At 38.6% G+C, this 14968-nt stretch overlaps 2 protein-coding genes across 3 annotated transcripts in view; one reads left to right on the top strand and one right to left on the bottom strand.

Moving 5' to 3' along the window:
- The window catches only part of TMTC1 (transmembrane and tetratricopeptide repeat containing 1), a 477484-nt gene that overhangs the window by 90770 nt on the left and 371746 nt on the right, over positions 1–14968 (top strand). The gene's annotated exons all lie outside the window — the stretch shown is intronic.
- Positions 1506–1940, bottom strand: LOC102848988 (60S ribosomal protein L26-like). The gene has a single exon (XM_006895073.1). It carries the CDS (start codon positions 1938–1940, stop codon positions 1506–1508), a length of 435 nt encoding a protein of 144 aa, XP_006895135.1.

Raw genomic sequence — 14968 nt, 5'->3', positions numbered from 1 at the left:
GTCTAAATTAATTTAGACTTATTTTGTTACTTAGTGTTTAGTCAATATTTACAAAAGCTTTATGCATTTTCTTCATTTTGAGGTACAAATTGTTACATATGTCTATTGTAAAAGTAATTGTCAGTGTGCTCTGTAACTTTAAAAAAAAATTTATATTAATACTAAGCCTTGCCTTTTTTATTCACTTATAAGAGTGTATTATGAAATTTTCTAGAAACTGTACGTTGTTTTATGTGCCACATTGTAGACTCAGAGCAAGCCTGTGTGCAAAAGATCACAATCCTGTCTTCTTTCATCTTCACAATCTCTGCCTTCCTGAAACCTATTAGTGCAGTTGCAGTCAATGCCATTCCAACTCATCTTTCACTGGCCCTCTCTTTGTCCTTTCAAGGACTAACCCCTCTTCAAATTGTGTCCAAAGTATATGAGACAAAATTTCACCATCCTTGCCTCTGTGGAACACCATTATTGTACTTCCTCCAAGACAGATATGTTTGTTCTTATGACAGCACTGGGATATTATTGTATGTTCTTCTGTAACTCTACATCTCAAAGACATTGATTCTTCTTTGGTCTTTCTTATCCATCATCTAATAATAGAAACAGTAGAACATACCATGGCTAGATCAGATGCCCCTTAATCTTTAAACTTCTATCCTTGCACTTTTGTAAGACTTTGCAAGGTCTTTTTTGCAAGACATCTTTTTTTAAGAGGTCTTTGACAGCAGATTTTCCCAGTACAACATGTCTTTTGATTTCTTGACTATTGCAGTTTTGGTGTTGATTGTTAATCCGATTTAAGATGAAATTGTTGGCAACTTCAGTCGTTTATTCTTCTTTTACGCCTTTTAGTCTACTGGTAAGGATTTTTGTTTTCTTGATATTGAGATATAATCCATATAATCTATGATTTACATGCCTTGATCTTCTGCAGCAAGTATTTATAATCGTATTAACTTTTTGCAAGCAGGGTTTTGTCATCTGCAGAATGCAGGTCTTTGCAAACCTTCCTCCAACCCTGTTTTCCACATTTTTCATATAATCCAGTTTCCCAAATTATTTTATCATCTTACAGATTGAATAAGTATGGAAAAAAATACAATCCTGACATACACCTTTACTGATTTTAAACCACACAATGCTCCCTTGTTATGTTTGTATAACAGCTTCTGAGCTAGATAGAGGTTTTATATAAGCATAATTAAGTGTTCTGGGATTCTCAGTCTTCCCAGTGGTAGCCATAGTTTCATGATCCACGCCATCAAATTGACTATGCATTTGCCTTTGCGTAATGAATAAAACACAAATAAACATCTTTATGGTATTCTTTACTGTCAGCAAGATACATCTGATATCAGCAATGATGTTGTTCATGCCCCAGAATCCAGCTTGAATATCTGGCAGTTCTGTATTGCTGTAATATTCTAGCTGGTTTTGGGGATTTGGTGGTGTTTTGTTTTGTTTTTTTTTTCAGTTTCAGTTTTTAATGAAGTTGTGTTAATATTTTACTCCTGCATCTTCTCAATTGTTTCTTCCTTGTATTTGCCCTTTTCTTTTCCAACTTGGCGGGATTTGGCTTTATGTTCAAGGATCTTTTTTCTGTCTTTATCCAGTTTTAGCTTAGTGATAACCACCTTGCTGGGGTGAATGCCCACATGGACAGTTGTGCCATTAGCTTTTTCTTGCTGCACTTGTTCAATGTAGATGACATATTTCTTCCTGTAAACCTGGACTACTTTGCCAATTTGCTGACTTTTATAGTGCCCTCGTGCAACCTGAACTTCATCATCCTTTCGGATTGGCATGGAACACACGTTGTATTTCTGCCTCAGCTCCTTGGACAGAGGAGAAGACATGATCTTCCTTTGAATGTGAGAGGGTGCATTGAAATGCCTTTGGTTTTTGCTCTGGTCAGAAGTCACAAAAGGATTGAACTTCATTTTGGCCGCTGCCGCTTCAGCAATGGCCACAGGAGGTGAAAGAGCGGGTTTGTGTTTTTTGTTTTGTTTTGTTTTTTAAATAATGCTGTTCCTGTAATAGTAATGAGATTAATAATTCCCACATTTTGTTGGTCGTCGTTTTTGAGAATGGGTAAGCAGTGCTACAGCAAGGTGTTAGCAGGTCATGCTCCTTCTTTTCCTTCCTTGCCTCTCTCTACGTTGGGTAGTTGATATTCCTTGGCCTATAGACACAGCACTGTAATCTCTACTTCCATCTTCACATGGCCTTTTTCTCTCTCTGTGGGCTGCATCTTGAAATCTCTTTGTGAGGATATCAATCATTGAATATAGTATAGAGTCCTCTAATCTAGTTGTTGTTGTGTGCAGTTGAGTCAGAACCGACATAGTTGACGTTCCAGAGTGTTTTCATGGGCAGTAAATTGCACATAGGCAGAGAAAACAACCTTGTTTGCCAAAGCTAAAGAAGACCTGCAGTGTTTGCTGCAGAAGGTCAAGGACTTTAGTCTTCAATATATATTGAGACTCAACATAAAAAAACTCACAAAGATTCTCACCCTGGAACAATTGACAGCACTATGAAAGATGGAGAAGCGTTTGAGATTGTTAACAATTTCAGTTTGCTTGGTTCCACAATCACTCTTGGCACTCTTGGCACCAGCAGTCAGGAAACGAAAACATGATTACATTAGTAAACTCTGTTGTCAGGGACTGCTCCAGAATGGTCTTTGCAATTAGTTGCTATGCATAAGAGAGATGGATAGGACCAAGGATGACAGAGGAAGAATTGATGCCTTTGAGTTGTGGTGCTGGAGAAGAGTATTGAATATACTGTTGGCTGCCAAGAGAACAGACAGGCTTGCCCTGGAGAGAGTGAAGCCAATTTGCTTGTTGGAGACAAGGATTTTGAAACTTTATCTTACATACTTTGGGCATGTTGTCAAGAAGGAACAGTCCTTGGAGAAGTACATTATGCTTGGAAGGGCATAGGGATAGTGCAGGTGAGGAAGACCCTGGGTGAGATGGATTGACACAATGACTGGGGTTATGGGAATGGATGTGTTGGATAGAATGAGATTGGCTTAGGGTAGGGCAGGGTTCAGAGCTATTGTGCATAGGATTGACATGATGGCACATAACAACAACAAATTGCATGGGAGGTGACTGCCCATCCTTCTCCCACAAAGCAGCTGGTGGATTCGAACCATGTTAGGGATTGTAGTGCAGCTCATGTGTTTAACTGCCTCTGAAAACCTAATGAAGGGTCACCATGGGTTGGTTCTAACTCAGTGGCACACAACAATAACAACAACTAATCGACTATGACACCTTCTCTTGATTAAGTTGGCAAATACCTTATTTCTAAGTAATGACATATTCACAGGTTGTTGGTGTTATGTGCCGTCGAGTCACTTGCGACTCATAGCGACCCTACGTACAACAGCCCTAAACTCTGCTCTGTCCTGTGCCAATCGCACTGTCTCTGACACTCCCATTCCGATTATCTCAGTCACTGAATCAATTCACCTCTTAGAGGGCTTTTCTGTCCTGCTCTGTCCCTCCACCCTCCCAAGCATGATGTCCTTCTCCAAGGACCAGTCTCTCCTCACAACATGTCCAAAGTATATTAGATGGAGCCTCAGAATCCTTGCCTCCAAGGAGCCACCCGGTTTAACCCTTTCCAGGACAAATCTGTTTGTTTTCCTAGCAGCCCATGGTATTCTCAATACTCTTCTCCAGCACCACAGCTCAAAGGCATCAATTCTCCTTCTATCCTCCTTGGTCATTGTCCAACTGTCTGATGCATAACAAGTGATTGCGAAGACCATGGTCTGTATCAGATGCACCTTAGTCCCCAGATAGACACCATTGCTCTTCCGCACTTTAGAGAGGTCCCTAACAGCACACTTTCCCATGGCAATGTGCCTTTTCATTTCCTGGCTGCTGGTGCCAAGAGTGTTGACTGTGGAGCCAAGCAAACTAAAGCTGTGTACAATCTCAATCTCTTCACCATCCATCCTGATGCTGCCAGTTGGTCCAGTGGTGAGAATCTTTGTCTTCTTGACATTGAGCCTCAATCCATATTGTAGGCTGCAGTCCTTGACCCTCTGCAGCAGGTGCTTCATGTCCTTTTCAATTTCAGCAAGCAGGGTTGTGTCATCTGCATAATGCAGATTGTTGACAAATCGTCCCCCACTCTTGACCCCGCATTTCTCCTCATAGAACCCAGCCTCCCGGATAATCTGTTCTGCATATAGCTTGAAAAGGTATGGAGATAGGATGCATCCCTGGCGTATACCCTTCCCAATTTTGAACCATGCAGTGTTCCCTTGCTCTGTTCTGACTACTCCCTCCTGGTCCAAGTATAGGTTTCTCATTAGAACGATCAAGTGTTCTGGGATTCCCATTCTTCTCAGAGTCAGCCATAGTTTGTTATAGTTAATTAAACACAGATAGACATTGCTCTGGTATTCTCTGCTTTCAGCTAAGATCCATGTAACATCAGCTACAATATTCACAGGTACTGAAGATTATGTTTTAGGTAACACAATTTAACCCACTACAGCTGTATTTTAGCAATTAATTGTGAATTTATTCTGAATCTTCAGTATTTTTTTTTTAATTTATCATTATGTTGCCTCTTGGTCCAGTTGTGAGGGTTTTTGTTTTCTTGATGTTGAACTGTAATCTATACTGAAATCTATAGTCTTTGGTTTTCTGTAAGTGCTTCAAAAATTTTCACAGCAAAGTTTTGTTATCTGTGTAGCATAAGTTGCTGATGAGTCTTTCTCCAATCCACACGTTATATTCTATTTCAAAACATTAAGCTTTTCAAATTATTTCTTCACCAAATATACTGAGTAGTTATGTAGAATAGATACAACCTTGAGACATACCTTTTCTTTTTTTTTAAAACCAGGCAATTATCCTTCTCTGTTGGTAATACTCCTTCTTGGTCTGTGCATAGATTCTGCAGTGGCACATTTAAATGTCTTAGAATTGCTTTTCTTTTCAATATTATCCATAATTATGATCCAGATAATTAAATGTCTAAAAAACTGTATAATGTCTGAAATTTAGAAATTATGTATTTTATTATATGATATTGTAACAGAATAAATTCTAGAGAGGAATTATAGAATGATCAACTATGAGAATGCTCCAGATTTCTATTAAAAATGTTAGAAGAATTTGCAGAACTGTTAAACAAGGCCACAGTTTCAATGAATGTTTTTAATTGTGGTTAAGTTTCATTTAAATAACGTGGATTTAGTTAACATGAAACAGTTTATCATTATTTTTTTAAATTACAAAGAATAAATATTTTAAATTCTCAGTTATCTTTTACAGTAAATACCAGCCAGAATAACCTCTGTAAACAGAAACATTGGATCCTAAGTGTTTTCTTAGAATGTGGAATAGTCCTAACAATGTTGAGACTTACTGGTCTTTGGGATCAAGCATACTAATGTTATTCAGCTCTTTTAATATTTTTAATTGATGTTTCTTTTTTCACCCATCAGCTATTACAGAAGTAATTCAGAAGTCTTCCATTTGGATTTGTTGATTGTGTTTAGACTTCTGCCTACATGGCACTGTGTGTTTTCAGGCTTATAAAAAATATAGTTGATGCTTTTAAACTTTTATAATTATGTAGCAAAGGGTCTATCTTAAGTGTATCATGTCTGAAATGATTTTAGCTATATGGGCTTTTTTTTAAGTGTGTTAATGTTTTCTTGGTAACTGTCCTTATAATTTTTAGTTCTTGTGTTTTAGATTTAACTTTTATAAACAATATTGAATTCTTGACAGTATGTCAAAGAATAATCACCCTTGTCCTGACTTTAATCTCTTGTCACTTATTGAATGCCTATCTTTCCTGCCGGTACACACACACACACACACACATATGTTTCAGGCAAGCTCTTTATTCCTTATTAAATCTTAGTCTTCATTTGAAATCACTTTTTCTTAATGTAGATTATTTCCCAACATTTCCTGCTGTGAGTACATAGAATGTTAGGGTCATTTGTGTCATTTATTGTGGCCCATAGTTCTGTTCTCACTATTTTGCAAATTGTTAAATAATTATAGTGATGTGGAGACATCTAGGTGAGCAAAGTAGGCAAATTTTTGACAGTGAAGCATTTTATTTTTATTAAAATTAATCACCTTTCACATTATAGGAAGATTTTAAAAAATTCATTTCTGTTAAATATACAGTTTATTGACAGGTGTGACAGTATGATAAAACTGTATAATAGAACTTCTATGAGAAAACTAGGCTCAAAATATTAGTACTAGAAAAAATTGCCAAAATGCTAAATAAGAGTGGTAGCGGCAAGAAGCTGCATTGCAGTCCCGAAGGCACGTGGGTCGAGGTCCCCTGCTGCTCCACAGAAGAATGGACAATCTCCTCCCATGGAATTAACTGCCTCTGAAAACCCTCCGGAGATAGTCAGCTATGCGTCCATTCTGATTCAACAGTACACAACAAAAACAACAACAATACAATTCCACTTTTTATTTTTCCTTTTGTTTTCCCTAAACACTTGGTTTGTGTCTAGTTATAAGTAAGGGCATGGAATAAAGTGTGCATGGCACTTTATGCATACCTTCTTTTTCCCAGGTTTTATTGTTGTTAGTGTGTACTGTCGAGTTGGAACTGACTTATAGCTGGCTTTCAGAGGCAGTAATCACACGAGAGGAGATTGCGCATCCTTCTCCCACAGAGCAGCTGGTGCCCTTGAACTTTGTGCGTTTGGGATTGCAGAGCAGCTTCATGCCTATAGGCCACCATAGTTCCTTTTGTTGTTGTGAACAAGTTTGGAAGCAGGAGTGGCATCCACTTCTGAAATAGCTTGCCTCTAGAAACCCTATGAACTTGGAAAAACAAAGAAAATTGTACAGGGCTCAGGTATTTCATTCATAGGGTCGCTGTGAGTTGCCTACGACTTGACGGCGTTTAACAGCTACAACATATAGAGAGCTCATGTGGCCTAATGGACAGAAAGTGATGCTAAACCAAGCCAAAGGTTGATGATTTTAATCTGCAGCCCTCAGGTCTGGTTTAAATTGGATTTTGTGTGTGTGTGTGTGTGTGTGTGTGTGTGTGTGTGTGTGTGATTCTTCTAGGTGGTAAAGCACTGGTCTGTGCATTGCTGTACAGAGGTAACTCGTGGTGGTTGTAATGCTGAACATTGTGACACTGATGTGCCAAATGCCATAATGGTCACTCATTGTTGGGCAGTGTTTGGTGGAGCTTCCTGATTAAAACAAGCTTGGAAGCAGGAGTGGTGTCCACTTCCGAAATAGCTTGCCTTTGGAAACCCTATGAACTTGAAAAAATGAAGAAAGTTCTTTAAGTGCTCAGGTCTTGCGTTCATAGGGTCACTATGAGTCACACTTTTAGCAGATCTTATTATTGGGAATGTTTACAAACATTTTTACTTTATCCCTATGCTGTTGTTGTTATTGTTGTTAGGTTCCATCAAGAAAAGTCTGACTTACAGTGACCTAGTGAACAACAGATGAGAACCCTATCTTATCCTGTGCCGTCTTCACAATCTCTTGATGTTGTTGAACCAGTTCCTGCAGTCACCATGTGACTCCATCTGCTTGAAGATTTTTCCTTTTTTTACTGACCCTTCACCTTTCCAAGAATGATGTCTCTTTTTAAGGAATAGCATTTCCTAACAATATGTCCAAAGTATGTGAGACAAAGCACAAACACTGAAAATCCAGCTGAGCCACTTTCCCATGTCATAATGCCCCCATCCGGGACCTTGTACTGTCACGTTGCCACGTACTGTCAATTATCTCAACAGTTTATACTCATTAAATATGATCAAGTACAAATAAACAATAATCAATTATAATAATATTTCCCAAGTAGAAAGGTTTTACAACTTTCTAACATTTATTAAAATAAGAAATATTTATAAATGTAGTTATTTAGATTTTAATTGTGCTGAATATTATTTTAAGTATTTAGACTGTGCTATCTCATTTGATCCTTAAAACAAGCCTATCAGATTGTTACTGTTTCTATTTCCGTTATGAAAATTGCGGCACTTATTCAAGGTGGCACAGCAAATAAGTGCCATTACCATGATTTGAATTGATACAGAGTTTACTTTGAGAGATTTTGCTATCAGATATTAACACTCTTTCTTTTCTTATGAAAAAAAATACAAATTTTAATTTTGGCTTTTGTGTATGAAAAATCATATTTCCCCCACAGCCCATTACTGTATGTCTTACTCCCTAGATGTATAAGTTAACAATAAAAATAAATGAAAATTCAGTTTCTTTCATAATTTCAGACCATTTTTCATTATTTGAAGCTTACTTTTGTTTTTCACTTATGTTATTTTCTTTTTCCTTACTTTACATGAGTTTAATTACTTATATCTGTGATATGTATTTTAATTTCTATTAGATTGTTGTACAAAGGGTCGCTATACATCACAGACGATTCAATGGCATATAACAACAACATACTGCATTGGTGTTTTTTGGGTTTTTTTTTATGGCCAACAAGACCTTGCGAAGGGCCTTTGTATTTAAAGTTGATTGTTATTATATTTTGGAGGAACATTCTTCTAAGTGGTACAGCACTCTTCTGTCAGTATGCTGTACTGAGCTAACCTGGGGTTGCTGTGATGCTGAAATTTGTGCCATTGGGGTATCAAATGCCATAAAGGTTACACATGGTAGAAAGTATTTGGTGGAGCTCCCAACTGAAGGAAGGTTTGGAAGTAGGAGTGGCATCTACTTCTTAAACAATATGCCTCTGGAATCTCTATGAACGTTGATAAATGTTGATAGTTATACAAAGGCTTCAGGCTTTTTGTTGATAGGGTCATTATAAATCATGCTCGACTTGATGGCAGTCAGCAACAACAACAACATTAGATTCATTACTACACATTTTAAGAACTTTAGGTCATGTTGTTCAGAGTAAAATAGCTAATTAATAAGAAACATAGCTGTTATGATGCACTTATAGATGAATATATAGATCTATATATAGATGTACTTCTCTCTCTGCCCTCCTGCTAATTTCAGCCATTTGTCTTTTGTATTTTCAGACCTTCAGTACTATTTTTTAATAAATTTTAGTACCTTTGGACCTGGTATGAGTTGTTGTGTACCGTAGAGTCAGAACTGACCCATAGCTGATCCTCCACTAGGTTTTCAGAGGCATTGACTCTCATGGAAAGAGATTGGCCATCCTTTTGCTGAAGACCAGCTGGTAGCCTCAAACCGCATGCCTTTGGGATTGCAGCGCAGCTTCTTGCCACTCGACCAATTAGAAATATACCTTTGTACTAGCAAAGATTTTTAAATTACTTATACTAGAATAATATTGTTTGGTGTTTTTGAGTAGCTAAATGCTATCTGAGTAAGATTTGAATGGTTCAAAATGAAATTCTGTAGAACAAATACTCTCTTAAGCCCTACTCCACCAAGTCCCTTGATAGACTAAAATATGATAGTATTAATGGGGTTATGGAAGAGAGATTTACATCATTATGAAGTTATTCTGTCACACTTAGTTTCTTAGATTTCAGAAGCTCAAATAAACTGAAGTTAAGTTGATTTGGACTCCTCGGGAGCCACCATTACGTTCCTAGGGTCGTAAATCACAATAAGAAGAGATTGTCCATACTTCTGCTGTGGACACTATGCCACCAGGGCTCTCTTCCATTACATTTACTTGTTTTGTTTCTGCCTCTTAAAGATAACATTATCGTGCTTTCTGACTTCTATTGCATTTAATAGTAGATCATTATATATTTTTACAAAGAATACACAGAGTCACTGCACTTAAAAGAATTAGTTGACACTAAAAAGCTTCAGGAAATACAGTATGAGCAAGAACCAATGGTAATGAAGATGTTCAAGTTACACTGAAGGCATTGGCAAAAACTAAGGCCCTAGAAATTGATGGGATACCAATTGAGATGTTTCAGCTAACAGGTACAGTTCCAGACATGCTCACCAGACTATGCTAGGATTTGGGAATTAGCTACCTAACCGAGCTGCTGGATGAGATCCTTATTTGTCTCCGTTCCTAAGAAAGTTTGTCTAACAGATCATGGGGATTATAGAAAAATATAATTACTATAACATACAAGCAAAAAATTGCTGAAGATCACGCAAAACCAGCTAGAAAAATACGTTGACAGGGTATTGCCAACGTTCAAGTGAGATTTAGGAGAGCCTGTGGCAAGAGGGATATTATTGCTGTTGTCACATGGATCCTATTTGAAAGCAGAGAATACTAGAAGAATGTCTGTTTGTGTTTTACTGACTATGCAAAGGCAATTTACTGTATGGATCATAACAAATTATGGTTAATACTAGATGAATGGGAATCCCAGAACATTTAATTGTGCCCATGCAAAATCTATACCTATACCAAGAAGTTGTTATTTGAGTAAAGGAAGGAAACATTGAATGATTTAAAATCAGGGAGGGTGTGCACCAGGGAAGTATCCTTTCTCCATACCTATTTAGTCTATATCCTTGAGCAAATAATTCATGAAACTGGACTCTGTGAACAGGAATATTCATTAGATTTGGAGGAATACTCATCAACAAGCTCCATTATGCACATGACCCAACCTTGCTTGGTCCAAGTGGGGAGGACTGGGAACACATGCTACAGAAGATCACATTTCAACTTAAAGAAAATAAAGGTCCTTACCGTTGGATTGATGGGCAACATCATGCTAGATGGAGATAGACTGAAGTTATTAATCATTTCATCTTGTTTTGTATCAATAGCCAACACCCTTGGTAGCAGCAGTCAGGAGATCAGGAGACTTATCACATGGGAAAACTTCACTTTCAGGAACCTCTCCAGTAATCAGGAGATCAGGAGAAATACTGCATTGGGAAAATCAGCAGTCAGGTACCACTACAAATTACAGAAAAGCAATGATGTCAGTTTGAGGATTAAAGTGCACCCAATTTAGGTCCTGGTGTTTTCATTCACTTGCTATGCATCTGAGAGCTGGACCTTGAGTAAGGATGGTAGAAGAAGAATTGATGCCTGTACACCTGTGGTTGTTGGAGAAGAAGAGTACTGAATATCCCTTGGACTGCCAAAAGAGCAAACAAATATGTTTTGGAGAAAGAGTGTCCTTGGCGGCAAAGATGATAGAGATTCATCTTGCACACTTTAGGCATGTTGCTAGGAGAGGCCATTCCTTGGAGAGGAACTTCGTGCTTGGAAAGGTGAAGGGTCAGTGAAAAAGAGGAAGACCCTCAATTAGGTGGATTGACACTGTAACTGAAGTAATGGGCCAGAAATTATGTGAATGGTGCAGGGTAGGACATAGTTCAGATCTCTTGTTCATAAGGTCACTATGATTTGTACTCAACTTGAGAACACCTAACAACAATAACAACATGTATCACTGGGAAACTGATTCATTAAAAGTCGTGTGTGTGTGTGTGTACATACATATATATACACATGTATATATAAATATATTTACATATTATACAGTATTCCATGGGAGAAGGATGGACAGTCTCCTCTCAGGTGAGTAACTGCCTCTAAATACCTGCCAGGGATGCATCCTATCTCCATACCTTTTCAACCTGTATGCAGAACAGATCATCCGGGAGGCTGGGCTATATGAGGAGAAATGTGGGGTCAAGATTGGTGGAAGATCTATCAACAATCTGCGTTATGCAGATGACGTAACCCGGCTTGCTGAAACTGAGGAGGACCTGAAGCACCTGCTGCAGAGGGTCAAGGACTGTAGCCTCCAATATAGACTGAGGCTCAAAGTCAAGAAGACAAAGATTCTCACCACTGGGCCAATTGGCAGCATCAGAATGGATGGTGAAGAGATTGTTATGTGCAGTCGAGTCGCTATGCACAACAGCCCTAAACTCTGCTCTGTCTTGTGCCAGTCACACTGTCTCTGACACTCCCATCCTGATAATCCATCACTGAATCAATCCACCTCATAGAGGGCCTTCCCCTCCTGCGCTGTCCCTCCACCCTCCCAAGCATGATGTCTTCTCCAAGGACTGATCTCTTCTTAAAAGACGTCCAAAGTATGTTAGACGGAGCCTCAGAATCCTTGCCTCCAAAGAGCCACCGGTTTAACCCTTTCCAGGATGAACCTGTTTGTTTTCCTAGCAGTCCATGGTACTCTCAATACTCTTCTCCAGCACCACAGCTCAAAGGCATCAGTTCTCCTTCTATCCTCCTCGGTCATTATCCAACTCTCTCGACTGCACATAACAACAACAACAAATACCTGCCAGAGGGTCAATTGTGGGTCATTTCTAACTCTGCAGTACACAACAACAACAAAACCATTTACATCTAATCTATTCTGACTTGTGACAGCCTTCATTAAGTATCCATGCCTCTAAGTCTTTACAGGTGAAGACAAGCTCATCTCCCATAGAATGAGTGGTGAATTAAAACTTCTTACCTTTTAATTAGGGGAGCTCTGGTGGCCTAGTGGCAAAGAGACTTCACTGTAGTCCTGAAGGCAGTTTGAATCCATCAGCTGCTTCACGGGTGAAGGATGGGCATTCTCCTCCTATGCAGTTAACTGCTTCTGAAAACCCACTGGAGGATCAGCTATTGGTCGGTTCCAACTTGATCGTATCAACAAGAAAAACCACCACCACAGTGTTTAAATTAGCATTCCACTTGAGAGTATATTGTTTTTGTTGTCAGGTACCATCAAGTTGAGTACAACCCTAGGAACAGAGATCAGTACACCTTTCTCTGTCCTGTGCCATCTTTATACTTCCTGAAACACTAGAGCCCACTGCAGAAGTCACTATGTCAGTCCACCTGGTTGAGTCTTCCTCTCCTTCGCCCACCCTCTACCCTTCCTGAGCATCATGTCCCTCTTCTGAGAATAACACCTCTTAGCAACATGCCTGAAGTATGTGAGGCAAAGCCTCATCATCCTTACCTCCAAAGAACACTCCAGCTGCATCCTCTCCAAGACCTATTTTTTTTTCTTTTGGCCATCCATGAGATATTCAGTCCTCTTCTCTAACAGCACAACTCTAAGGTATCATTTCATCCTTACTCATTGTCCAGCTCTCAGATGCATAGCAACTGGTCAAAAAAAACCTTGGCCTGAATTAGGTGTACATTAATCCTCAAACTGACGTCATTACTCCTCAGTATTTGGAGACGTCTCTAATTGCAGACTTTCCCAATGCAGTACATTTCCTTATTTCCTGACTGCTGGTGCCACAGGTGTTAACAGAAGATCCAAGCAAGATGAAGTTGTTGACAGTTTCTATCTCCATCCAACATGATATAGTTTTAATCTTTTCTCCATTCACCATATTGCCTATCATTCCAGTGGTAAAAGCCTTTGTTTTCTTAACATGGAGATACAATCTATACTAAAGACTGTGTTTCTTGATCTTTTGCAACAAGTACTTCAAGTCCTCATCACTTTCAGCAACCCAGGTTGTGTCATCTGCATAACTCAGGTTATTGATGAGTCTCCCTCCAATCCTAATGCTACATTCCTCTTCATAGAGTCCAGTTTCTCGAATACTTTGCTCAACATACAGATTGAATAGGTATGGAAAAAGAACACAACCCTGACACACATCCTTCTTAATTTTAAACCAAAGAGTGTTCCCCTGTTCTGTTCACACAACTGGGTATAGATTTTACATGAGCACAATTAAGTGCTCTGGGATTCCCATATTAATGTCAGCCACAACTTGTTATGATCTGCACAGCCAAATGCATTTGCATTGTCAATAAAGCACAAATACGCATTCTTCTGATATTCTCTACTTCTACACCGAATATATTATGCTATAATAAATACCTGTTTTAAGATTCTTGTGATGTAATTCTGACTCCTTGAACTCCAAATACCAACTTTTCTGTTAAGAGAAAAGGTCAATTTTTTTGTGTTCTTTAATTGCTGAGTTTAGGTGGTGTCCTAGACGTGGTGAATAATACGATTTAGAGCTTTTAGGTTCTGTTCTGTTTCCTTTGGTTTTTGTAGACAGTTGTTATTCTCGTCTCCAGAAATGTAGTTGTGCTTGTTGTTATATGCCTTTCTGTCCATTTTGACCTATAGGACAGAGTAGAATTGTCTCATGTTTCAGGCCTTTAATCTTTGCAGAAGCTTGCTGCTGTTCCCCACCCCCTTACCCCTTGCAGACCGACTTAAGGGCTCAAACTGCCAAACTTTTGCTTAACAACAAAGTACTTAACCACTGCTCTGTACACAGAAGGGCAACAGATCCTTCATTCCTAGCCGGGATTTTTGAGTTCTGTTCTGTGTTTGCATACTGGAAGTCAATCAGAGATCAGATTCTCTATGCAGAATGTGGGTTATTCTGTCAGAGGTTTCTTCTGAGGAGGACCTGAAGCACTTGCTGCAGAACGTCAAGGATTGCAGCCTTCAATATGGATTGAAACTCAACATCAAGAAAACAAAGATTCTCATACTATGCAGCCTGCAGGAGCAATAATTTTGTAGATTACCATCTAACTTGGGAGGGACTGGAGAGCATTATGCAGAGTGAACTAACTTAGTCCCATAAGGATAACTATTGTAAAAGACCATTACTGTAGAATGAATATAAGGACCCCGGAGTGGTGGGAGAGACTGGAAACAGAGGGATGTGGATGTACAGGGGGAAGAGGGGATTAATCATTGGGTTGTACAATTTGATGGGGAGCGGTGAGGGACATGGAAAGAATTTGTTCAAATTTGTATTAAAATTTTGTAAATAAACTAGTGAAAAAGTAAACAAAAGTAAAAAAAAAGAAACTCCCAATAAAAAAAAAAGAAAACAAAGATTCTCATCACTGTGCCCATTGGCCACATCATGTTAGATGGTGAAGAGATTGAGATTGTTCTTTTTTTTATTATTATTGAATTTATTAGCTTTAATGAACATTTACAGAGATTTTGGGTTTTCATTCATTCATTGTTGCACTGTTTTCTCCACCCTCCTCCCCAGTTCGTTCTTCT

The sequence above is a fragment of the Elephantulus edwardii genome, unplaced genomic scaffold (genome assembly GCF_000299155.1).
Source record: "Elephantulus edwardii isolate Elephantulus edwardi_28Jun2011 unplaced genomic scaffold, EleEdw1.0 scaffold00157, whole genome shotgun sequence".
NCBI classification, from domain to species: domain Eukaryota; kingdom Metazoa; phylum Chordata; class Mammalia; order Macroscelidea; family Macroscelididae; genus Elephantulus; species Elephantulus edwardii.
Note: the sequence above shows the minus strand (reverse complement) of the source record. Positions and strands in the feature narration are given on the sequence as shown.

Excerpts from the sequence above, each read along its gene's own strand:
- LOC102848988 (XM_006895073.1), bottom strand. The coding sequence starts at position 1,940 with ATGAAGTTCAATCCTTTTGTGACTTCTGACCAGAGCAAAAACCAAAGG.